The following is a 25,018-nucleotide window of genomic DNA, read 5'->3' on the forward strand; positions in this document are numbered from 1 at the left end:
CTTTCCTTGCTATTATTATTTAAGTGGGGAAAAGAAAAGTTAAGAAACAGGGAACTCATGGGGATTCTGCGTGGGATGGAGATTCCTGGGGTCCTGCAGTCCCTTGGGAGTGGGTGCAGAAGCCTTGTTACTCTTTTGGGTGTGGCATGCTGGGGATAAAACAGCTTACAGTTGTGTACCTGTGTCCAGGGCCCGCTGTTGTCTCTCCACATGCTCACGGTGGTTCACACATTGGGAGCACACACTCTGAGAAGAAACTGACACCATCCAGATGTCCATGGCTAGGAACAGAACACAAGCGTGACTGACACTGGATCACCAGCCTACAAAACAGCTTGTACTCTGCCCTCAGAGCTCCCATTCAGTCTTCACTTTAGCTCAGCACAGCCCTCAGGAGTATGTGTAGAAACATCTTGCTTCCTCACTAACAATGGAATTACAGGGTGGCAATTTGTCCTCAGATCTGTGTTAAGGTCTGTTTCCACATTGGCTTCCAGGAAAGGCCCTGCTTGGCCCAACCCTTCATGGCAGGATGGAATGGGAAAACCATCATGCTTCCATTTACTAAAGACTCTGAGCCAGTCATATCAGAGCATAAGCCAGCCAGTAACACAGCATGTATACAGCAGCCCTGAACATTAGGTTCCTTTCTTTCTGATCTCTTCACCATCTCACAGTACGGGCCACTCCCCCTCTTTTAAACTCGATGTACTCTATGATCTGAGGCACAACGGATTAACCTTTGCTCTGTCTCCTTGAGAGTGTGACAGAGCATTTGCAGACAAGACGGCAAGTGAGGAAACTGAGGTTCCACCAAAGTAAAGCTGGATTTCTCTATTCATAGCCTGGTTGGAGGTCAAATCCAAATCTTTGGACTCTGATATCTATTGTTCACTGTTTTTCTGATATATGAATTCCCCAATATCCTCCATACATGCCCAATGTCCTAACTTCCTCCCGCTGGGCTCCATTAGTACCTCGTACTACAAGTAAGCTTTTAATACATAGGCTCTTGAGAGTACCCCAGATCATAACTGGAATACTAAGTAGTACAAAGTTGAATTAAAGAGGAAAGCTGCATACATTTATTAGTTTTGTCCTCCTTTTACTGCATAGAGCTTCTCTTGAGAAACCAACTGAACTACTGGTGGCTGATGATAAAATCCATAGAATGATGATACTAGAAATTATGATTTAATTATATAAATGACTATAACTTGTATATTTGGATATTAAGTTTTTGATTTATTTTGATACTTTTAGTACGGCTGAAGATTCTGGAGAATGAGGATCATGAAGTTATGTTGCCAGGGAAAGGACTACTCACATTTACTGTCTCTTTGTCTCCTGATGAGGAGCCAGAATATAGTGGCATGTGAAAGAATCCTTTGAATCATGAGTAAGGTGGAAGTTTGAAAGGAGATCTTGATTGAGTCAATCTTATTTTTTTTTATTTTTATTTTGCCAGTCCTGGGCTTGGGCTCAGGGCTTGAGCACTGTCCTTGGACTTTCCCAAGGCTAGCACTCTGTCACTTGAGGCTCAGCACCACTTCCAGCTTTTTGCTATGTATGTAGTACCAAGGAATTGAACCTGAGACTTCCTGCATGCTAGGCAAGCACTCTACTACTAGGCCAAACTCCTGGCCCCGATCGAGTCAGTCTTAAAATAAGTCCCAAGGCCATTATGAGACAGGGGAAGGGAGAGAGGAAGACTTAGAGAAACTAAGAGGAAAATCAAAGCCAAGCTTTAAGCAGTTTCCTAGCTACTAATTTTACTTTATGATAGAGGATCAGTATCATCTCTTGGCTGGCCCACCAAAACTTCTCTTTCTGGATGGTTTAAGGATGATTTTAATGGAAAAGAAAAAACTTCAGCTTATCACCTAGTTCTCACTTTCCAGCCTCTTGAATTCACTGGTAAGAAACATTTTATGTAGATTCTGAAGGTAGAAGGTGAGCAAAAGTTTTATGATATATGTGTAACACAGCATTGGAAAGTAGAAGACTGGAACATAGGTGAAGAGAAAGAATTGGTGGCTTTTTATTTTATCTTGATTTTTGTGAAGTAAAATATCCTTTAGATAAAGTGGTTTCTTTGTATTAGGCAAGTATGTGGCAATCAGTGGTAAAGACTTCAATAAGAAGAATAAATATGCCTGGAATAAGATTTCCTCTGTGGACCCACTTGAGAAGACTGTTAAATCTTGTTTGGAAACTACAGTAAATACACGGGGAAGCAACAGTTTTAAAGCACACCATAAAATATCCTTCCACTTAACAAAAGCAATTCAATTTCCACGAGATTCGAAGAGTCAGTCATGTCTAGTGTCCCCAGAAGGGCTAAGAATGCTGTTGGTAAGAACTGCTGTGCAGAATGCTACGGTAAGTGCTCCTATTTTAAAAACAAGAACAAAAACAAAAACTACCAAAGTAGTATGTTACTATGATACTTACTTATCTAAGGAAGTTCAGGGCCAAAGAATGACAGGGATGGAGACTGGAGAACCAAAAAGATATCAGTTACTTTGCACCTCTGCCTTGAAAGAGATTCTCTTAGATAACTGAGTTCCTTGCCAAGTCACTAACTAGTAGAGACTGAGCCATTATTTATGAGAATTGAAAGGGTATTGAGAATAGATCACTAAGTTCCAGTAAATGTAAAACTCCAAAGTGATATTATGTGGCTTCTATGAATTTTCAATCTCTTTACATCTGCATATTTTGGCAGATTTATATAGGGAGAAAACAAGGCCTTGTGCTTGCTGAGTAGATGATGTACCTCTCCATTCACACCCCTAACCCCTTGTCCCTTTTTATTTTTCAAATTGGGGCCTTGCATATATGCTCAGCCAGTTAGAACTATGATCCTCCTCTTTATTCTTCCCTTATAGCAAGGATGACAGACAAATGTCACTACATTCAATTATTGGTTGAGATAAACTGAACTAGGCTAAATCCTGATCTTTCTCATCTCTACCTCCTGAGTAGCTAGGATTATACTTCTGAGCCACCACTAAACAGTGAGGTGTCAAACACACACACACACACACACACACACACACACACACACACACACACACACACTAGCATATTATATATTTGCTTAGTTTAAAATAATGAACAGGAAGAGTTATTCACTTTTTGCTTACTATAAGTAGTACATCACAGCTAACATTAAGCTAACATCAAAGCACTGAGCTATGGGCTGGGAAGGTGATTTAGTGACAAAGTGCTTGCCTATCATGTCTGAAGCCCTGGGCTCTATTCCTCAGTACCACATAAACAGAAAAGGCTGAAAGTGGCACTGTGGCTCAAGCAGTAGAGGGCTAGGCTTGAGCAAAAGAAGCTCATGGCAGTGCCCAGGCCCTGAATTCAAGCCCCAAGACTGGCAAAAATTAATTACTGAATAAATAAATAAATAAATCACTGAGCTAAATGTTTACCCTGTATAATTTTCATTCTCTGAAAAATTTACCATAAGGTACATTCTAGTATTTCTCACTTCACAAATAAGGGAATGTGATTTTGAGGGATGAAGTAATAATTTACTGAAGTCTCACAGCTAGCAACGGAGCAGTTCTTCCCCATTGTACAATAATATAATGAAATAGCACCATTAAAAAAAATCTCTGTGACTCACTGTGTGTGGTTTGGGCTTCGCCTTGGTTCTTCCACCATCTACCCTTATGTACCTTTCTACATTGGCCATCAGGTCAGACCAAGCCTTTCTTGGTTCCCAGTCCACCAGGAGTAAATTCAAGCCATTCCTCATTGGTCTTTGTCTCATGTATCCATTCCCATTTCTCAGGCCCCACATTGCCCATGGGGTATCTTCACAGAACTGCCTTTTTCAGGGCTTATCCATGTCATTTCCATGTTCTTCCTGGATAGCTTCTCCTTTGTTCAAGAGAGTTACACCAATACATAATTTTAGTACTTTGTCTTCAATTAGCATTTAAAACTCCAAAACCCATAACTGTCTTATTTGTCCCATATTACACTCCTAAAAGTAGATGTGATTGATAAATGTCTCCTGTGAGGATTTGAAGCAAATCTTTGGTTTTGTCTTGAAGACTCAAGTCATGGTCAACTCAGTTCCCTTGGACCTTACACTTGGTTAAGGGCCCCTTTCCAAGGCCCTCGTGGAAAAGGCTGGGCCCAGTCTCCAGAAGGAGTTGAAGACTGCTGCGCAAAAGGAAACCGTTGCTGTGGGCACTGTTGTCTCAACCAGTGGTTGTAATCTGCCATGCCACAGGGTGTTTCACGTGGTGGCTCCAAGTTGGCAAAATAGCAGCTATTCTGCACGAAAGGTAGGACCATGTTTCAATTGTCCTGGCAATGGGCTAGCCTTTGTTCTCCTTCTTGAACATACTATAGATTAGACCTGTTCCATATCTCTTATGTGGTAATACCACATTCAGGGAAGATTCCATCACTTGTAACTCATATAAATCCATTGCAGTGCTTAGTTATATTATCTTGCTTTGGGAAGAAAAAGGAGGTGGGACCTCTATGCTTTTCTTCTTTTTTCATGTTGGATGAGTTTGAATTACTGTAGAGGGTCTCACTTTCTTTTCCTTCTCCTCTTTTCCTGTGTTTTTCTTTTCTCTTCTGACTACCTTCAATCTGTGGATATTAACATGGAGGAGACAGAGATCACAGTCAAAGCTGTTGAATTCTTGTTCCTTAGGTTCTGTCATTTCTAGGTAAGCTACATAAGGATGTGCCTTGTGCTTTTCAGATCATGGAAAACATAATCCAAGAGTGTTTGAAGAAAGCTGAGGCATTTTCTCTGAAATCAATCGGATTTCCAGCAATAGGAACAGGCAATTTGGGATTTCCTAAAGCTGTTTTTGCTGAATTAATCATTTCAGAAGTATTGAAATTCAGCAGCACTTATCAGCCAACATCCTTACAAGAGGTTCAGTTTCTGTTGCACCCAGAAGATCATGAAAATATTCAGGTACCATCTTGACTAATTTCTGATTATTCTGGCAGTATTAACTTAATCTAATACAACACACTCTTTTTCTTATTATTCCATATAAGAAAATAAGAGAATATTGACCAATTGTAATATGGCACATTTAAAAAATAATTATGACTATTAAAATTCTAACTTCTTTTTTTTTTTTTTTGCCAGTCCTGGGCTTGAGCTCAGGGCCTGAGCACTGTCCTTGGACTTTCTCAAGGCTAGAGCTCTACCACTTGAGCCTCAGCACCACTTCCAGCTTTTTTCTATGTATGTGGTACCGAGGAATCGAACCCGGGTCTTCATGCATGCTAGGCAAGCACTTTAACCACTAGGCCAAACTCCCAGCCCCATATTTTTTTTTATATATAAAATCAGCGTTTGCTAGATACATTTTATTTTATTTTTTTTTAACTTTTTTTTTTTTTGCCAGTCCTGGGCTTTAGCTCAGGGCCTGAGCACTGTCCTTGGACTTTCTCAAGGCTAGAGCTCTACCACTTGAGCCTCAGCACCACTTCTGGCTTTTTTCTATGTATGTGGTACCGAGGAATCGAACCCGGGTCTTCATGCATGCTAGGCAAGCACTTTAACCACTAGGCCAAACTCCCGGTCCCTAAAATTCTAACTTCTTATGTAAGAAAAATTTAAACTCATGCCAAAGTAGATTAAGTAATATAATTAACTGTATGCTTGATCATTGTCTTCCCTTATGTCTTTATTTCTCATATGATTTTGAAGCAACCCAAACATCTGATTTTATCCCTAGGCAATTACTCATTTTTTAAACCCATCATCCACTGATAAACGTTGCAGATGATCTTAAACTCCACTTATTTCCCTTCCTCCAATGATTTCGAAGAAAATTATAGGCTATTTAATTCCCCCCAAAATAAGCAATTTATGTTTAGCGAGCATTGAAGTTTTTAAAAGTAATATATGACATATCACATCTAAAATAAATTTGGTAGTAACTCCTTTTATTTATTCAATGCCTAGCTATCTTATCTGTCTTGAAGCTTCATGTTTGTATCTGAATAAAATAAAGCTCATGGGTCATGCTAGAGGCAACACATTATTCAACCACTGGGATTCCTTTCTACATGGATCTAAAAATGTTAGTACATAATACCAAAGCCCATCTCTGGCCTTCTCAATAGAGACATCTGAGGATAGGATACAAATGACCAATAATACCCCTTCCTCTTGTTGGAAATGCAACTAATTATAAGAGAAGGGTGTGGTTAGAAAAACACCAGAATATCTCCATATGAATAGGAGAACTAAAATAGGAACCATCTCCCGTCACAGACTGTCATTCAGTTCATGTTTAATGTCATCTGTGAACGAGCTGCTGGGCTTGGCGTTATGAGAAGATATTTAAATCCTTATCCCTGCTTTCTATGCCTTATCATCAAAGCCAGGAGAGTAGATGACATTCGGTGCTTGAAAAGTTACATGATATTGCAAGAATTTAATAGATTACATAGCCAGCAACCCAAAAGATGTACACAGATTATTGGAACATCTGAAAATTTAAGGCATACTTCTTTTTCCTTCTGAATCTAGCCATTACCTGTAAATCTAGTTGGGAGCAAGCGTATGTAATCTACTTTCCAATCAGACAGCCCAACAACCTGAATAAAATACATGGTCCATTTACTCGGCCCATGTAACTAGTAACTTCTTTTCAGTAGATGAATTGAAAAAAAAAACTAATTAAAAAACAGATTTATGGGTTATCTGGGTTGCTCTTGTATTCTAAGAAGTAAAAGGTTTTTTTTTAAACCTATGGGAAGTGGTGCTGTGGCTCAAGGGGTAGGGCAGTAGCCTTGAGCTGAAATGCTCAGAGACCACGCCCAGGCCAAAAGTTCAAGTCTCATAACTGGTAAAAACAAACAAACTTACAAACGTATGATTTGTATTGTTTGAGGACACGTGGAGCACAGGATGTAGGTGATACATTCCCTATGAAAAATCCTACTTCGGAACCTTGATTTACACATGCAAAGCAAGCTAAATTGAGGGTGGGAGTTTTTGTGCATTATTTGTACAAAATAAATTACATGTATTGTTCAGTAACTTTAAAATCTAGAAGACATTAATACTATTCATGAATTATATTTTTAAAGTATGTATACGATATGTGCAGAATCAGAAGAGCTAATGAATGATAAACTGAGGAGTGTAATGGTGAAAACTATGTTTGTGTTCCAGGTATTTTATGATGAATTTTCCAGAAGGAATAATGAAATTCCTGCTGACAGAATTCCCAAGGCTAAAGATACACAAGGTTCAGTAAGCCTTTAAGTAGGCCAATGGTTTTCTAATTACCGAGTAACTAGTGGGTGGCAGCTAAAAAAATGGGAATAATTTTTCTTTAAAAGCTATTTGAGTGATAAATAACATATAAAAATTATGCCCCATTCACCTCAGAATGCAAGATAAGGGCCAAGTTATACAATCTATTTAACAGATTTTAAAGAAATGAGTCACTAAACCCGGAGCTAGTGGATCACGCCTTATAATCAGGAGACAGAAATCTCAGAACCACTGGTTCAAAGCCAGCCTGGTCAGGAAAAGTCCATAAGATTGTCATCTCTAATTCACCATCAAAACAGCTAGAAGTAGAGCTGTGACTCAAGTCTTGAGCAAAAAGTTAAGGGACAAAACCCAGGCCCTGAGTTCAAGCCCCAGAAGTTAGAGACTAGATTACTACTTTCGAAGGATATTATGGCATGTACTTTTCAAAAACAAGCACATGGAACGATACTGCCAACCAAAGGCTTCTCCTCTGTCAGTTTGTATTTACTGTTTTGAGTTTAACTAGTTTTGGATTCACTAAAGCACTGAGGCTTTTGTTTTCTTTGAAACAAGATTTCATCATGGTGCCCAAGTTGACCCTGGACTTCTGGGTTCAAGTGACCCTCCTGCCTCAGCCTCCCAAGTTGCTGGAACTATAGGCTTGTGCAACTATGCCTAGCTTCACTATACCTTCCTTAAGTTAAAAATGTACACTTTTACAGGGTGCAGTGGCTCATGCCTGTGATCTTAGGAGGCTGAGATTTGAAGATCAAGGTTCAAAGCCAGCCTGGGCACAAAAGGACCTGAGACTCTTATTAACCTCTAGAAAATGAGAAGTGGGGCTTGGCTCTAGGGTAGGGCAGTCGCCTTGAGCTGAAGAGCTCAGGGACAGCGCCCAGGCTGAGTTCAACCCACACAAACTTGGAGATTTTTAAATTCTTAATCCAGCAAATATGTCTCCAATGTTCTTCCCCATCTCCCAATCTTCTTTTCTCTCTTTAACTTTAGATGATCTATACTAATTTAATTGAATCAATTTACCTTCAAGTTTACCGAGTCTTTCGTTGTTGTTGCTCACTATTCATGCTATTGAAGTGATCCAGGGATGTTTTACAGTTTCCAACACTATTTTTTAACTTCTAGAGTGCTCACTGTTTCTGTTTTATATATTTAGTCATTTCAAATCATGTTCATTTCTTCAAATATTTACTCACCCACCTACTCCAGAAGTAAAGATTAGGGAGACTGACTTGAAGCCAACGCAGACAAACACAAATATGAGGATCACAGACCATGGTGGCTCAGACAGGAAGGGATAACCTGTCTAAGTGGACGAGTCACTGACTAGCCATCCTTGAGTTTAAACCTTTGTTCTACCAAAAGAAGTGCTCACTCTGACCTGGATCATTGCTACGGCAGATGCTTTCAAGTCTGATCATTTCAACATCTGGATCGTTTGGGGGCTGGCATGCATTGTTGTTCTAATAGTCAAGTGTTAGTTTTCCTGGTTCTTCTTCAGTTCCTATGTAGAAAGGGGGTGGAGTGGGCCTGTCTCTGCTCCAGCTTTTATCTTTGTAAGATTCCCTTTCCTATTTTCTTGCTGGTGAGGCTTCAGAGATGGAGATCTATCAGAGTTCAGGTGGACTCTTATTCTTTGCCCTTGTATCCACCTTGGTGTTATGGCTGAAGAGAAAAAGGCTGTGGGAAAGAACTATAGGAATGTTTCATAAAAACACATGTACACCACTCAGATTATAAGTTACTTTCCTCAGATTCTCTGGCCAAAAAAAGAGAATATGTGCCTCATTTTTAGTTCTTCATGGTGCCTATGTGTGGTTGTGAAATTGCATTCTCTTTGGTCAAAAGTCTGAAATAAAACTATGTGTGTGGTGGAACACATTTGTAATCCTAGCTATTTAGGAAGCTAACCAGGAAGACCACAAGATGGATACCTACCCAGGAAAATTTAGCAAAATCCTAATTCAAGAACTATCTGGCTAATAGTGCTGCACCAGTGTACCTCAAGTGGTTAGTTTGCTTGCTTAGGAAGTGCAAGGCTCTGTCACCCACAAAAACAAAGCTCGTGTGAGTATATATGTGTGTGCAACAGCACGTTTTCCCTCCAAGCATATTCAGTCCACAGGGACTCTTCTTAATCTTTCAGCTACAAAGACAGCATGTCTCAGTTTTGTTAGGGTCACAACTTAGGGAGAAAAAAAAAGGAGAAATTAAAAACAAAACCAAAGGAAACCTTTCACACAGGTGTGTCTTTACGTTTTGATTCCTTTCCCTTAACTATTAAAATTTTTGTTGTTGGGGAAGGTGGGGGCTTGAACTCAAGGCCTGGCACACTCAAGCCTAGTGCTCTACCACATTGAGCCACAACACCACATCTAGTTTTCTGATGGCTAATTGAAGAATAGTCTCATGGGCTTCCCTCCCCTGGCTGGCTTCGAGCTGCAGTCCTCAGATCCCCACCTGCTTGAGTAACTAACATTACAGGCATGAGCCACTGGCACCCAGCTATTTACTTTTCAGGGTTCTTACTTGGTGGTTTTTACTTCTGTATGTTTCCTGAGGTTTTGTTTTCTTTTTCTTTTTTTTCTGGTTAACTGAGAGAGACTTTGGGGACTGACTCACTTCACCTCAACCAGTCAAGGAACCATGTTTGATATGCACTATCATGATAGACCCTAAATTTTCTATTCCCTGTCTGGAAACAGAAAGGGAGTTTAGGGTCAGGACGGTGGTAAAGGCTAAAGATCTCAGAGAGCCAGGGAAGCCCTGACAGGAGGTATATGGCGCAACAGATTCTGCTGGGATTCTGATTGGGGTTCTTCTCCTTGCTGATTTAGAAACTGGCTCTACTTTTTCTCTTGGCAGGTTTATATGGGCCCGTTTCCAACCCCAAAGCAGGAATGTATGAAATGAAGATTGGCCCCGTCCTCTTCCAGGTGGCTTCTGGAGACATCGCCAAAGAAGAAGCAGATGTAATAGTAAATTCAACCACAAATACATTTAATCTCAAAGCAGGTACTTCACTTATATGCTTTGGACTAGTGCAGTAATGATCAGGGTAGATCCTACAGAAGAATGTTTCTATAACCAAACTGGACTTGATCATTTTGGCTTATTTAGAGTAATGATTTAAAAATATTTTGATAGTTTCTTTGATAGTTTCTAAGCTATTACATATAAGTATATATACATAAAAGCATATATAAAACACACATATGAATAATTCTAAATATGTAAAATATATGTAAATTTTATGTACATGCAAACATTCATGCCGGTACATAAGCCTATATCTTACTTTGTTGGCAATAATTCCCTATTGCAGACCCAAATGCCCTGCAGTGATTTACTTTTATGATTGTTACCACCTTAATTTCCTCTTGTAGGTGTCTCCAAAGCCATTTTAGAAGGTGCAGGGAAACTTGTGGAACAAGAATGTTTCTTGCGTGGTAAGGTACAATGCTAGTACTTGGTTGTAAATTGTAAAGGAAGACTGGTGTGAAGAGATCAAAGAAAGTTTTGGGGCTGGGAAGACAGCACATTTGTCTTGAAATTCTATGTTTTATTGAAAGATTCTAATGACAAAGAAAGAGATGTGGAAAATAATCCCACATCCAAGAAGATAAATTCTGTCATAAAAGTTCATCACAGAGAGCATGTTGAGAGTTTCTTATGCACAAAATGCTTTCTTGCCATGTGAGTGGTTTTGCTTTCTAAACCAAAGTAGTAGGTTCAATGTTCAAAGCTCATTTGTATCTATTTGCCTGTGTTTCCCAGGCCAACAGAACCACAATGGATATATAATTACTAGTGGTGGATCATTGAAGTGCAAGAGTATTATCCATGTTGCTGGTGACACGGATGTCAAGAGATCTGTTTCCTGTGTGTTGCAGGAGTGTGAAACCCGAAATTACTCATCTATTTGCCTTCCAGCCATTGGAACAGGTTTGTAGACCTTGGACATTGAGGGTCAATCCTGAGATGTACCCTTTCCCTTGGATTTGTACTGAGTCAGTATGGTTGACACACACTGAGCCTAAGGACAGAGATATCTGATGTAGGATTGCACCCCTTTCCCAATCTATGATGGGACGAGCAATGCCTTCAAGTGTTTTAAGTAGAAGAAGATGAAAAAGAATAGGCATAGTGACACAAGTGCCTATTGGCCCAGTTACTGAGAAAGCTGAGGCAAGAGGTGACTTTTTCACAGGTTCAAGGACAGCTTGAGCAAGTACAAGACCTTGTCTCAATAAACAAACTGGAGGAAACTGAAGAGAGTGTTGTCATATTAGACTGAGAATAAAAAGGCAAAGGAAAGGAAGGTAGGGGAAGAAAAAGAAGGGAGTGGAAAGAAAGGCCATCCCTCTGGCTCTTTTTTAAAAAATTTATTCTCACTATTGCAATTTCCTACATTACTTCCACTCCATCCCTCTCTTCTCTCTCTGCTCCTCTCTTCTCTCGCCATGCAGAATATCAGGGCGTCCACTTCCACCTGGAACATATTGACTACCAGATGAACATTCCCTTCTTAAAAACAAAAAACAAAACTGTCCTGCCCTTCCTCCGTAGTTTTACTGCCCTGCTTCTCCCCTCTTACTTGGATGTATGCCCTGGTCTCTCCCACGGTCTCCCCCGGGTGGTCTTTTCCCATAGAATTGTTTCAGCAGGTTTTAGAAGGCACAGGTGAATTCTCTTCTACAAGTGGATGCGGTTCTTTCTCTGGGGCACATGAGCATTTCTAGTTCTCAACTCAATAGCTTGCTCAGACCTCTCTCAAATCTCCAGAACTAAGTGGATCAAAAATTCAACTTTCCACCTTCTTTTCAAGGCCTCCCCCTTGCTAATTTTAAATTTCTTATCTTCCTTAAAGTTTATGATAATTGTGTAAGTTCGCATAAAATGATAGTGTTGGGTTTATCATTTGTTGAGGTGATGCCCTCCCAGCTGTGGCTCAGGAATTGGTTCATGTGAACTGCTGAAGGATTTGTGTTTGAGTCCTGTAGGATTGTTCTTCCTCTTCAGAGGTCTGCAGTCTCAGGGTGAATAGGTATGGTTGGCCTCATTTCAGTGAGACAGGAACCCGTGCTGAACTCTCACTCTGGTACTTAGGAACTGAAGCTTGACTGTCTTAGACTGATATCAGAGCTTTTCAAAAATGTAGTCTCAATAAAGGCTACCACCTTTGTCACTTTCTAGACTTCTTTAAATCAACAACCTATACCTTGCTTTCTGTAGTTCTATGTGATTTTCTGTAAAGTTTCTACAAGAAATCTAAGTCTATTTTTCAACTTTCCCATAACCTGAAGTGTATTTTATTGCTTTGAATTATTGACCATATGATCCATTTCTAGAAGATTAGCCATCTGTCATCTCTGTCTGTCTGTCTGTCTATTTAATCTACCTATCGTTTATCTGTTATCTCTCTACCCATCTTTTCTGGTAATCCATGGCTTCTCTCTCTTTTTCCTTAGGTCATTCTTTTTCCTATATAGTTCTACGGTTTTACCTCAAAGTACTTTAGGTTAAGAAAGCAGAAGCCAGAGAGAGGTACAGATCTTTCTAGGGTAGTCCCTAGATGGAGTCAAAACAAGAAACAGGGAATTAAATTAGCTTTCACTTCGTATAAATATGTACACATTTTTGAGGATTCTTGGGTTGCTGCTAACTTATTATTGTAAGGCTTGCCGAAAGGAAACTCCACATAATTTAAGAGGCGAAGGTTTATTGAGAGAGAAAGGGAGAAAACAGACCTACAGCGCACAAGATGGAGTTAAGTGAAAGAAAATCAGCTTAGGGGTAGGCCGGAAGTTTGGCCTAGTGAAAGAGTGCTTGCCTAGCATGCACGAAGACCCGGGTTCAATTCCTCAGTACCACATACTTAAAAAAAGCTGGAAGTGGCGCTAAGACTCAAGTGGTAGAACTCTAGCCTTGAGAAAAAAAATCCAAGGACAGTGCTCAGGCCCTGAGCTTAAGCCCAGGACTGGCAAAAAAAGTAAAAAAAAAAAAAAAAGAAAGCTTATGGCTGGAAGTGAGACATTATATATGAGGGAGGAGTGTGGCCACAGGGGAAGCGGATGTGACCCCAGAGGATGAGGAAATACTTCAGTGTGGTGGACCCCCCACTGGGGGACATGAGAGCATGACAGTTGCCAGGGTTACAGTCTGTGTGGGGATTTCCAGGGTGCACAGATCGCCACGGGAAGGAATCATTTCTCCCAGGCAGACCTAACATTACCACCTTCTGATAGTTATAAAGGGGCGCAGACTCTTTCTGGCTACTTCCTGCTGGCAAGGGGCGTCGATTTTGGGGGAAGAAGGTGAGGATGTTGTCGTCCAGGAGAAGGAAGCGGTGACTGTCCCATGGTGATGAGCCTGTTTCCCTGGATGAAGTCCAAGTGAAGTCTTATGGGGTCAAGTCTGAACAAGATATTTAAACTCTTTTGTATAATTATTGGGATTTTGGGAGTATGATCCTAGTCGCTTCTCAATCTGGGAAAGATCTGTCATTGAAAAGGAGGCATGCACACGAATGACCCTTTCTGCCCCTGCCACCTCCCGCAGAGGATGTAAGGAGGCTGGTGGAGGCTGTGAGCTACCAGTGAGATTGAGTATGAGTAAGCAGGAGGTGAGTCAAAAGTCCCTAAGGACCTAGATGGGAGAAGGGGAGGGGTCACAGCAGGGAAGAATGGCAGGGCATGGTCGGAGGCATGGTTAGACAGAGCAGGCACTTAAGTTGAGCAGGAAAGTTGGGCGGGAAAGTCAAGGGTGGAGGAAAAGTGGGATAGACTAGACAGGAGAGAGCTGGTAGACAAACTACTCACCAAGCAGAGACAGGAAACACTGTAGCAGAATGTGCAGCGGCCAGCAATAGGAAAGGCAGAGGTGGGCAGTGGAGTTTCCCTTCTCTGGTTCAAAGGAGGGGGCAGAAGACAGATTGACCCTCCAAGAAAGGGAGGGGCGGCAGCCACTCCTGATGCCCTCTCCAGTTGAGTTTCAGCACCAAATGTAAGGCTTGCCGAAAGGAAACTCCATGCAGGTTAAGAGGCGAAGGTTTATTGAGAGAGAGAAAGGGAGAAAACAGACCTACAGCCGCACAAAATGGAGTCAGGCAGAAGAAAAGAGCTTATGGCCGGAAGTGAGACATTATATGGGGGGGGTAAGAGTGTGGCCACAGCGGAAGCGGATGTGACCTCAGAGGATGAGGAAATACTTCAGACTGGGGAACCTTCCACTGGGGGACATGACAGTTGCCAGGGTTACAGTCTGGGTGGGGATTTCCCGGGTGCACAGAACGCCAAGGGAAGGAATCATTTCTCCCAGGCAGACCTAACAATTACCTCATCCACTGAGCAAGTTGTGCAGTTGTCTGAACAAAAAGAATCAAGTTAGCAGGTTCTCTGTGCTTGTCCTCTTTAGCTGTCTTCACCACCATCTGACCCCTTATTTGCTGATTTTAAGCTGCTTTGCCACTGTGACCAAGGGAGCCTATATCGTGGGGTTTGAACTTGGCCTGGGCACTGTCCCTGAGCTCTTCAGCTCAAGGCTACCACCCTGCCCTTGAGACAAACCCCATTTCCCATTTTCTAGAGGTTAATTGGAGATAAGAGTCTCAGGTCCTTTTGGCCCAGGGCTATCAACCTTGATCCTCAGATCTCAGCCTCCTGAGTAGCTAGGATTACAGGTGCAAGCCATTGTGCCCGGCTCTTCTTCAGATTCTTAATAGACACATGCCCAAGGAAAGGAAATGGATGGGCAAGCCCTGAACTTACAAGTGCTGCAAGTTCAGTACAACCCCAAACTCACATTGACACTCCCTGTCCCCTTCCCATACAAGAGCTGCACTTCCTCTTGTTTTTTGAACCACATGACAATATTACCTTCCATATAAATTCTCTGACCCTCCCTTCTTTTTATTACCCCTGTGTTCATGAACTCATTCCTTGGTATGATTACATATTTATGATGTGCTTAGGCCTAGGGAATAGAAAGATGATAAGAAAGTCCACAGGGAACACTTACATTATCAGAGAGGCATGTAAGTGAACAACTGCCACCCAGCAGGTCCATTACACAGTGAGGATAGGTGGGAGGACAAAGAGCAGGAGTGAAGAGTCCAAGATAAATCAGGTTGATCTGACTTTATGTCATAAATGGCTTCCCAGACCTGACAGCTAAGTCTTTAAACTAGTTTTGAGTTTTTGTTTAGAAAATGCCTTTGTCCTAATTCTTTTTTCATTTCTTTGCTAGAGTCAGATTTTCTACTTCTCTACCTCTCCAGATTTCTTTTTCCCCCAACTCTTAAATGGTTTCTCTTTCCATGTCATTCTAAATATATCATGCCTGTGACACAATTCTTTTTTCCCCAAGGTTTTAATTTTTAATGTTGCAGAATGATATCTGTTGTATGAAATAATATTCATAATTTAGTATCTAGGGAATTTGTTTTACAAGAATGTGATGTAAAAAACAGAACCACATTAAAGTAGTGAGTACATTTCTTTTTTTCCTTTTTTTTTTTTTTTTTTTTGGCAGTCCTGGGCTTGAGCTCAGGGCCTGAGCACTGTCCTTGGCCTTAATCAAGGCTAGAGCTCTACCACTTGAGCCTCAGCACCACTTCCGGCTTTTTTGTATGTATGTGGTACCAAGGAATCAAACCCGGGTCTTCATGCATGCTAGGCAAACACTTTAACCACTAGGCCAAACTCCCGGCCCCAAAACCACATTAAATTATTTATACTGACCTGAGATTGGGGAGGATGATATTATATACACGTATACATACATTTGTTGTAGTGTGTTGTGTATACACTACAAAATAGTGAATGTCTATTCCTTTTTTTACTGTCAGAATTATGTATAGAAGGGTTACAGTTAAATTCATCAGGTAGTGGGTACTTTACTTCTTGAATAGTGATACCCCTTCCCATGCTTTTCTACCACTTAGCCTCCCCACCCTCTCCCAATCATCTTGTTTTTCTCCTTCCTTTCTCTATTTAAAATATACAAATAAATGTATATTTATATACCAGGTACCAAAGTCAGATACAGTAACAAGAGGGGATAAACTATAAGCAAAAAAAGAGAAAAGAATTAACTTCACATAGTACATTAAGAACAACTATCACAAAGATAAACCTCTTGGTTCCATATCCTTGAGTTCATTTCACTTAGCCTCAACTTATATGGCCATATGCACATAGCTTTTGAGCTATTGTGACCCTCTGCTAGGAAACTCCACATATACCAATTATTACAAATGAGAGAAACCATGAACCCTATGTTTCTTTGGGTCTGGCTTACTGCACTTAATATGATTTTTTCCAAGCTCATGGCACAATTCTACATGGCCTGGTCTTTCAGTTTCCTGTATTTCACTTATTCAAATCATGCTGTTCCAATAATGGGGTGGAGAGATAAATTTCTAGTCCCTGATGGAATGAGAGCGATATTGAGCACTTGAATGCATCTGTGTGTTTCCCTTGAAACTCCCAAATAATATTGGAAAAGAAAACCGCAGTCTTGAAATACACCCGAGCATCTTCAACAGGGATAATGCAAGTGGGTACTTCGTCTGCAAAAGTACCTTGGCCAGCAGACTAACTTCTTCCATTGTCTACCATGTGACTTTGTGAGCTGTTGTTTATGCTCTTTCACTGACAAGGGAGCTTTCAAGATCTTAACTAGGCAGTGGCTTTCATAGCTTGGGCAATATGGTAAAGAACAGGCTGACACAGCAATGAAACTGCTCAGTGTATCCTTGAGCCTTTCTGGTCGGGTGAATGCTCACTGAAATGTGGGACAAAAGACTTCGTGGAAACTCTGGATGACTTATGTGCAAAGAACAATATAATGGATTGTAACAAGTGATTTCTAGTTCTAGGTATCTTACAGAACTGTTTTGTTTTAAATCAGATCCTCCAAAATATCTTGAGAGAATATGGATGCGTGCATAAAGTCAAATGATGAAGGAGTCAAATGTTATGCATTTCTATCTAATGAGTATATTGTTTCTTCACATATTCCCGCCTTCTGGTTTTTTTTTTTTAATTTTTGAGGACTCTACTGATCCAAGAAGAAAGGTTACTTGGCATTCTTTAACAGGAAGGGGGGAATACAAAGAGCTAGGATGAGCTGTATAGGGCAGACGGAGATGTCAGAAACTAAAAGTTAAGTTTCAGGGTTAGTGCTGAGATATTGACTAGTAGAAAATTTAGAACAAAATCTCCACCTTGCATGTAGGCGTTACCAGGTTGTTGTTAGATAAGCTTACAGTTTATGATAGAATTTAGGGCAGGTATTTATTCTGTAAGAATTGTAAATCCCTAATTTATTCCTAGTTCCTAATCACTAGCATCTTTTTTCCCTCCAGTCATTTTTATTTAGTATTTTCTTTTCCAGGACTTGCTAGACAAGACCCAAATAAAATTTCAGAAGCCATAATGGATGCCATTGAGGAATTTATCAGGCAAAAATCAATCTGGTCTGTGAAAAGATTTAAAGTTGTTGTCTTTTTTCCCCAAATACTGAATGTGTTTTATGTCAACATGAAGAAAAGAGAAGGGTCTCAGACTTCTGGAACTACATGTGAGTTGTTCATTTTTATAAAATGTATGTTACTAACATTGCTTTTGCATGAAAAATGGCTATTCTTATTCTCCTTAGTCATTTTGGGGGGCTTTTCAAGAAAGTCTGCCAATTAAGTCTTATTTTTGTTATGTTACAGGACATTTTTCTAGCAATGCAGATGAATTCTACTGTCAAAGCAGTCCTCACATCTCAGCATGATCCAAAATGAAATTCTGATTTAACAAAACTGGGGTTTTCTATCTCTTCCTCCTCCTGCATTCTCCTTCTCCTCCTCCTCCTCCTCCTCCTCCTTCTCCTCCCCCTCCATCCACCTCTTCCTTCTTTTCCTCCTCCTGTTCTCCTCTCACTGGAAAAGATTGTTCTGGGGACTAAATCCAGGGTCTTTCAAAGACTAGATTAGTGATCTACCACTGAGTTACATGAGCAGCCTTTTAGTTTTTCTGGGGTTTTGTTTGGTTTCGTGTTATATTTTTATTAGCATCAATTAATTATACAACGGTATTTTCAAAGCATGTTAACAATGGTCTTGGGATCCTCAAACATCTATGTTACAGCTAAAATCCCTGTACACTGGGGTGACATGAAGAAGCAGAATTTGTGTGTGGTCGAGCTGCAACCTGGTGATCCAGAATACAACATTGTGGCAAATAAGTTTAATGAGACCTGCTCACACTTTGCCATAGAGAAGGTAAGACTGCTGCTGCCTTGGAGTGTCCTGATGGGGAAAATAAGTGATATCGTGGCATTCTGGGACTACATTTTCCAGCATGCTTTTATCCAGAGAGAAACTTTGATATTGTAGATTCTACTCACGTTCTGAGATGTTGTGTTTGTATTACAGTGTACTAGGACATCGCAATAGGGTGTTAGAAATTCTACCAAACAATATATGGAAGCGTTTCAATAAATATTATAACCTCCTCTCCCTTTTGCACAAGCCAAAAAGTGCATAAGTACTGATAAGTTCCAATGACTCTTTCCTTGTTTGCCTCAATTATTTTTTATCTTCCAAATTTCAATATTATTAACATTGCTCTTTGAAATTATATTCTTCATTGGTTTCTGTGGAAATACATTTTATTTTCTCTCTGTCTCTGTTTGTCTGTCCTCTCTGTCTCTGTCTTTCTGTCTGTCTCTCTCCACCCCTCTCCCCCACCCCCGAATAAGATTTGAATTTAGGCTGGTGCTCTACTACTTAATCCATGCCTCCAGACTGGCTTTTTATTGTTTTAATTTTTTGCCACTCCTGGGGCTTGACCTCAGGGCCTGAGCACCATCCTTGGGCTTTTTTTCTGAAGGTGAGCACCCTGCCAGTTGAGCAACAGCATCATTTCCGGCTTTTCTATGTATGTGGTACCAAGGAATCAAACTCAGTCTTCATGCATGCTAGGTAAGCACTCAACCACTAGGCTACAGTCCCAGTCCTGACAGTTGTACATTGTTGTTGAGCTTCCTAGACAAAGAAAAGAAATAGAAACTGACATAGGACTCTGAATCATAATAAAAAGCTAAGTACTTGACGAGGAGACTCACCGTTCTTCACACTTCTGTTTGACTCCTGAGAAATTACTTCTATTTACCAAATTCTAGGGAATATCCTTGATCGTTTTCCCTATCTTCAAACTTATATAAGGTTATTTCTTTGAGTGCGCTAGTACTGGAGCTTGAACTCAAGGCTTCTTTCTTTCACCCAAGGCTGGTGCTCTAACATTTGAGCCATAGCTCTACTTCCAGCTTTTTGGTGGTTAGTTGGTGATAAGAATCTTACAGACTTCCCTGCCTGGAATGGCTTCAAACTATAATCCTCAGATCTCAGCCTCCTGAGGAACTGGGATTATGGGATTATAAAGCCACTGGTGCCTGGCTTTATAGTGGTTTTCGTTTGTTTGGTTGTTTGTTGTTGTTGTTGTTTTTAAAGAAGACATCCTTGATGCAAAGAAGTTGAACAAAGTTGATACCTGAATGATTGAATGGGAATAAGACTATGAGGCTCTAAGCAATGGGATTCAAGCACATGGCTGTTTGATGATCTAGTTCTAAGACAGCAAAGAGGTTTCAGTTTGGACAACAACTATAGACAATTCTACCTGGCTGACAGCTCATTGAGATGAGCTGCAATGTTCAGGTTTTACAGAAACTAAACCAAACTCTGCAGTGGGCCTCGAGGAGGAGTGTCTACACCGGAAGTCACATCTTATACTTGACCTTCCCAGCCAGGACTCTCACAACCAAAAATGGGGATCTGATGTGCTCATTGCCACAGAGGCAGCTTTTGCTTCCAGATTCTTTCATGGCTGAACTTAAGAAAATCATGGGCTTACCGTTATTTGTGTTTTAAACAAATATTTAATATTATGCTTTTAAAAATTTTGGGCAGGGGGCGGGGATTCTGGCCTATTGGTAGAGTGCTTTCCTAGCGTTCACGAAGATCTACCTGGGGTCGATTCCTCAATACCACATACATAGAAAAAAGTTGAAGTGGTAGAGCTCTAGCCTTGAGAAAGTCCAAGAACACTGCTCATCTCCTGAGCTCAAGCCCAGGACTGGTAAAAATAAAATAAAATTTTGGCAGACTGAGGCTTAAGGTTAAACTCATGGCCTCACACTATATAGATGCTCTAAGACTTGTTTTTTTGAGATAGGATTTCTCTCGTTTGCAGAAATATTTTATTATTATAAAGGTGAGTTACAGTTACATAATCAGGTAAAGAGTATTTTTCTTTTTTGATAATATCCCCTTTCCCCCTTCCTTTGCTCTCTCCAAGTTTTTCCCTCCTGTCACCACCCATGATCTCTCTTGATGCCTGTGTAGTTCTGGACCACAAATCTTTATTTGGGCTACTCCCAGCCCAAATCCTCCCAGAGCTGTGATGACAAGGTTGAACCTCTGTGCCCAGTTATTGGGCACACGTTTTTCCTGGGCTGGCCATGAACCAGAATCCTCCTGTCTACCAAGTAGTTAGGAGAGCAAGTTTGATCCACTGCCCCTGACTAACATTTTTCTTTCTTTTTATTTTCTTTTATTGTTGGGGTGATATACAGAGGGGGCACAGTTACATTCATCAGGTAGTGGGTACATTATTTCTCCTACTCCTCCTTCTTTGCCAGTCCTGGGGCTTGAGCACTGTTCTTGGGCTTTCTCAAGACTGGAGTGCTACAGCACCATTTTTGGCTTTTTCTATGTATGTGGTACTGAGGAATCAACCCCGGGTCTTTGTACATGGTAGGCAAGCACTCTACCATTAGGCCAAAGTCCAGGCTCTGGTGCATTACTTCTTTTTTTTTTTTTTACCAGTCCTGGGCTTGAGCTCAGGGCCTGAGCACTGTCCTTGGACTTTCTCAAGGCCAGAGCTCTACCACTTGAGCCTCAGCACCACTTCCAGCTTTTTTTCTATGTATGTGGTACCGAGGAATCGAACCCGGGTCTTCGTGCATGCTAGGCAAGCACTCAACCACTAGGCCAAACTCCCGGCCTAGTGCATTACTTCTTGAACATGGTTACCCCCTCCCATGTTTTTTTCTCCCATCTGAAAAACATTTCTCTTAATGTCTTAAAGTATATGTGTTTGTGTGTATGTATGCATGTGCGCCTTTTGATATAATTGTTTTCACTGTGATTTAATTGTTTTTATATTATACATAAAATTACTTGAGAATTATGACACCCACTTATTACTTTTTGAATATTTTAATATATATTTTTAATATTTTTTATTGTAATAAATAAAAGGGTTACATGATATTTGCCAGATAGAAGGTGCATTAATTCACATACATTGATGCCCTTTCACATGTCTTGGTCTCCATTACCCTCCCTCTCACCCCCCTTTTTGAATATTTTTATTGTATAGGAAAGCTGCCTTTCACTGAAGCAGTTTATGAATACAGTTACATCTTAATCAATGTCACCCCTTTAACCATTCCCACCTCCAACCCATCCCTTCCCTTATTTATCTGAATTTCACATTACATATTGAATTTTTTTTCATCTAACAAAGCAGTTTGTGTGTACAATGCATATTAATCTGTATATAACACTCAACTTTTGTTAGCAATATTAAACCAACATTTTCCCCAATGTCTATGTTCATGAAAAGATGGTTCTAAAATTATTTCTGAATGAAAAATTTATCATCTGGCATTGAATTTGCTGTTGAGTTAAATGTATACTTAAAGAACAGTGATCATGTTTTGTTTGGTGTATCTTGGCAAGTGTTCTAGGTACTAGCAGAATGCTTTTTAATCATTATTAATCTGTAGATTGAAAGGATCCAGAATAAAGATCTCTGGAATAGCTACCAGACAAAGAAATGCAGCATAGATGAAAAGTATGGCCATGAACGGAATGAGAAGCTGCTCTTCCACGGGACAGAAGCTGACTCTGTGCCTTATGTCAATACACATGGCTTTAACCGCAGTTATGCTGGGAAGAATGGTAAGGATGTGAGGAGTCTGGCTGCTATAGTGGGATGTCACCACACTGGTTGGGGACTGTATGGATTCACTGTGTCCTCCCCACATTTGGTGGCCATATTGAGTCCAAGTTTCAGGGTATGATGACTCATTGTATTGTGTTTCTTCCCAAAGGCCTGACTGGACCTGAGATGTAGAATATTTGATTCTAATTTTTTTGTGTGTGTGGGTCATGGGGCTTGATCTCAGCCTGGTGCTGTCCCTGAGCTCTTCAGCTCAAGGCTACCACCCTAACATTGAGCCACAGCCCCACTTCCCATTTTCTAGAGGTTAATTGGAGATAAGAGTCTCAGGTCCTTTGGGCCCAGGCTGGATTTGAACCTGGATCCTCAGATCTCAGTCTCTTGAGTAGCTTGGATTACAGGTGGGAGCCACGATGCTTGGCTTAATTTTTTTTTTATAAAGAAAACAAAACTGTCACAAAATATTTAACTGAACATTTTGGGGGATCAGTTCTGGGGCTTGCACTCAGAGCCTGTGTTCTCACGCTGCTTGCTTGTGCTGCTGCTCTTCCACTTGGCCCATGTCTTCACTCCTGCTTTGACTGAGACTTTTGAAATGGAATCGCATGAACTTTTCTTCCTCAGCTGACTCTAAACTGTGATTCCCTCAGATCAGCCCCCTGAATAGCTAGCACTACAAACACGGTGCCATTGGCACAACCAATACTCAGCTTGAACATTTTCTATTACTTGACATGTCAAGTTGCATACTACATTGAAATGCCTAAAAATGTGTTGTTTTTCTCTTCACAGCTGCATTTTATGGAAAAGGAACCTATTTTGCTGTCACAGCTGATTATTCTGCCCAGGACACATACTCCAAACCAGATGTAAATGGGAAAAAGCACATGTATTATGTTCGTGTCCTCACTGGAGAGTATACTCGTGGAGATCAGTCCTGCATTGTGCCTCCTGCAAAGAGCCCTCAAAATCCCACTGACCTTTATGACAGTGTTGTAGATAATGTTCAAAATCCAAGTTTATTTGTGATATTTCATGACTACCATGCATACCCAGAGTATCTTATTACTTTCAGAAAATAGAATTTTGTTTCTTCCTGAAAAAAAATGATTCACCAATCATTCAATAAAATACATTCAATAATTATTCCCTAATGCATAGCTGGTTATTAGACAAATTTTAGCTCTTTTTCTCACGTTATTTTTCTAAGATGTAAAAGTAATTTTTGCCACTGAAACCAGGATCGCTTCATCTTCTTCTTTTAATGGAAATGATCCTGAGGACAAATTATTTTTAGAATTTAAATCCCATAACGTAGATATGAAATCTAGGGTGTGGGGAAAGAACGTGTTAGAGCTGGGCCCAGTGACTCACATCTGTAAACTCAGCTGCTTGGCAGGGTGAGAGAGAAGATCAAAATTCAAGGTCAGCCTGGGGGAAAAACTAGCAGGATTCTTTATCAAGAAACAAACTGGACATTGTGGTAAACACCCAGCTGCAGAGGAAGAGTATGAAGAAGGATCATGATCCAAAGCGTATCTAGACAAAAGTTGTCAGAGATATGAGAAAAAATAATCTAAATCTAATGAGTGGGAGATATGGCTCATAGGATAGAATATTTGCCTAGCAAGTTTAGGCAGTTAAAATCTGCAGTATCAAGCAACAAAGAAGGAACCAGTGTATATTTCCAGGAAGAAAGAATAGCTGTCTTACAGATTTAGAGAATGCAACTGGAAGCATGCCAAGGAGTATGTGGAGCCCAATATTACTATGTGGACAGACTAGAATCTTGGTTAAGGATGAGGAAAGTGCCTTATTCACATTTTTATTCTTGATTAAGGTCTGAGCCTGTCAGACATGGATGCTTCATAAATATTTGAGAAACACAATAGATGTCTCATAGTCAAGCTCCTACTCAAAGTAGGAAAGATCCCTTCAATGCCCTTGACTTCCTGTAATGTTGCCTCAATAGACAGATTCCCGGTCAGGAATCATCATCCCTCATCAGTGGCCTACGCCATGTGGGATGGACAGCTGCAGTGCACTTTCTCCCTTCACGAAGTAGACAATGGTTGGCAGCCTGGTTTTGGTTGTTGTTGGTTTGGTTTGTTTTCTTGTCATTCCTGGGCTTAAACTCAGGGCCTTGGCACAGTTCTTGAACTTTATAAAGGCTAGCACTCTACCCTGAGTCACAGTACCACTTTCAGCTTTTTCTGTGAATGTGGTACCAAGGAATCGAACCCAGGGCTTTATGCACATTAGGCAAGCACCCTACTCCATACAGAGAGAATACCACATTCACATTGTCTCCTTCAATATCTAAGCAAGTGACATCCTTCCCCTCTGTAAGAGAGTTCACTTTTCAAAAGGATGCAGTTTCTATACTGCATAATTTTTTTATTGCAAATCCTGGGGGTTGAACTCAGGGGGGTGGGCACTGTTCTTGGGATTTCTCAAAGCTAGGGCTCTACCATCGAACCACAGCACTACTTCCAGCATTTTCTGAGTATGTAGTACTGAGAAATTGAACCCAGGTCTTCCCATATGCTAGGCCACGCTCCTGGCCTTATACTGGATGATTTTTGGCAACTTTTTAAATCCTTAAATTCTATAATTTACAAATAATGAAAATGCAACTGTAGTTACTCAGAGAAACACCTTCCTTTCTTTGGGTTCTCCCATAAGACCTTCAGAGAGGATTCAA

General features: G+C 40.6%; 2 protein-coding genes across 2 annotated transcripts in view; one reads left to right on the top strand and one right to left on the bottom strand.

Annotated features, from left to right (window-relative positions):
- Window positions 1–25,018, bottom strand: part of LOC150069243 (protein mono-ADP-ribosyltransferase PARP9-like) — a 107,166-nt gene that overhangs the window by 63,718 nt on the left and 18,430 nt on the right. The gene's annotated exons all lie outside the window — the stretch shown is intronic.
- Window positions 935–23,396, top strand: LOC150069245 (protein mono-ADP-ribosyltransferase PARP14-like). The gene is given in 13 exon segments (XM_090351277.1): window positions 935–989; window positions 1,264–1,371; window positions 2,105–2,382; window positions 4,074–4,310; window positions 4,742–4,963; window positions 7,187–7,262; window positions 10,157–10,306; window positions 10,678–10,740; window positions 11,069–11,236; window positions 17,690–17,899; window positions 18,433–18,566; window positions 22,139–22,313; window positions 23,107–23,396. Coding segments are annotated over 13 exon segments (2,166 nt in total).

The sequence above is a fragment of the Megascapheus bottae genome, chromosome 1 (genome assembly GCF_031878675.1).
Source record: "Megascapheus bottae isolate mThoBot1 chromosome 1, mThoBot2.hap1, whole genome shotgun sequence".
NCBI lineage: Eukaryota > Metazoa > Chordata > Mammalia > Rodentia > Geomyidae > Megascapheus > Megascapheus bottae.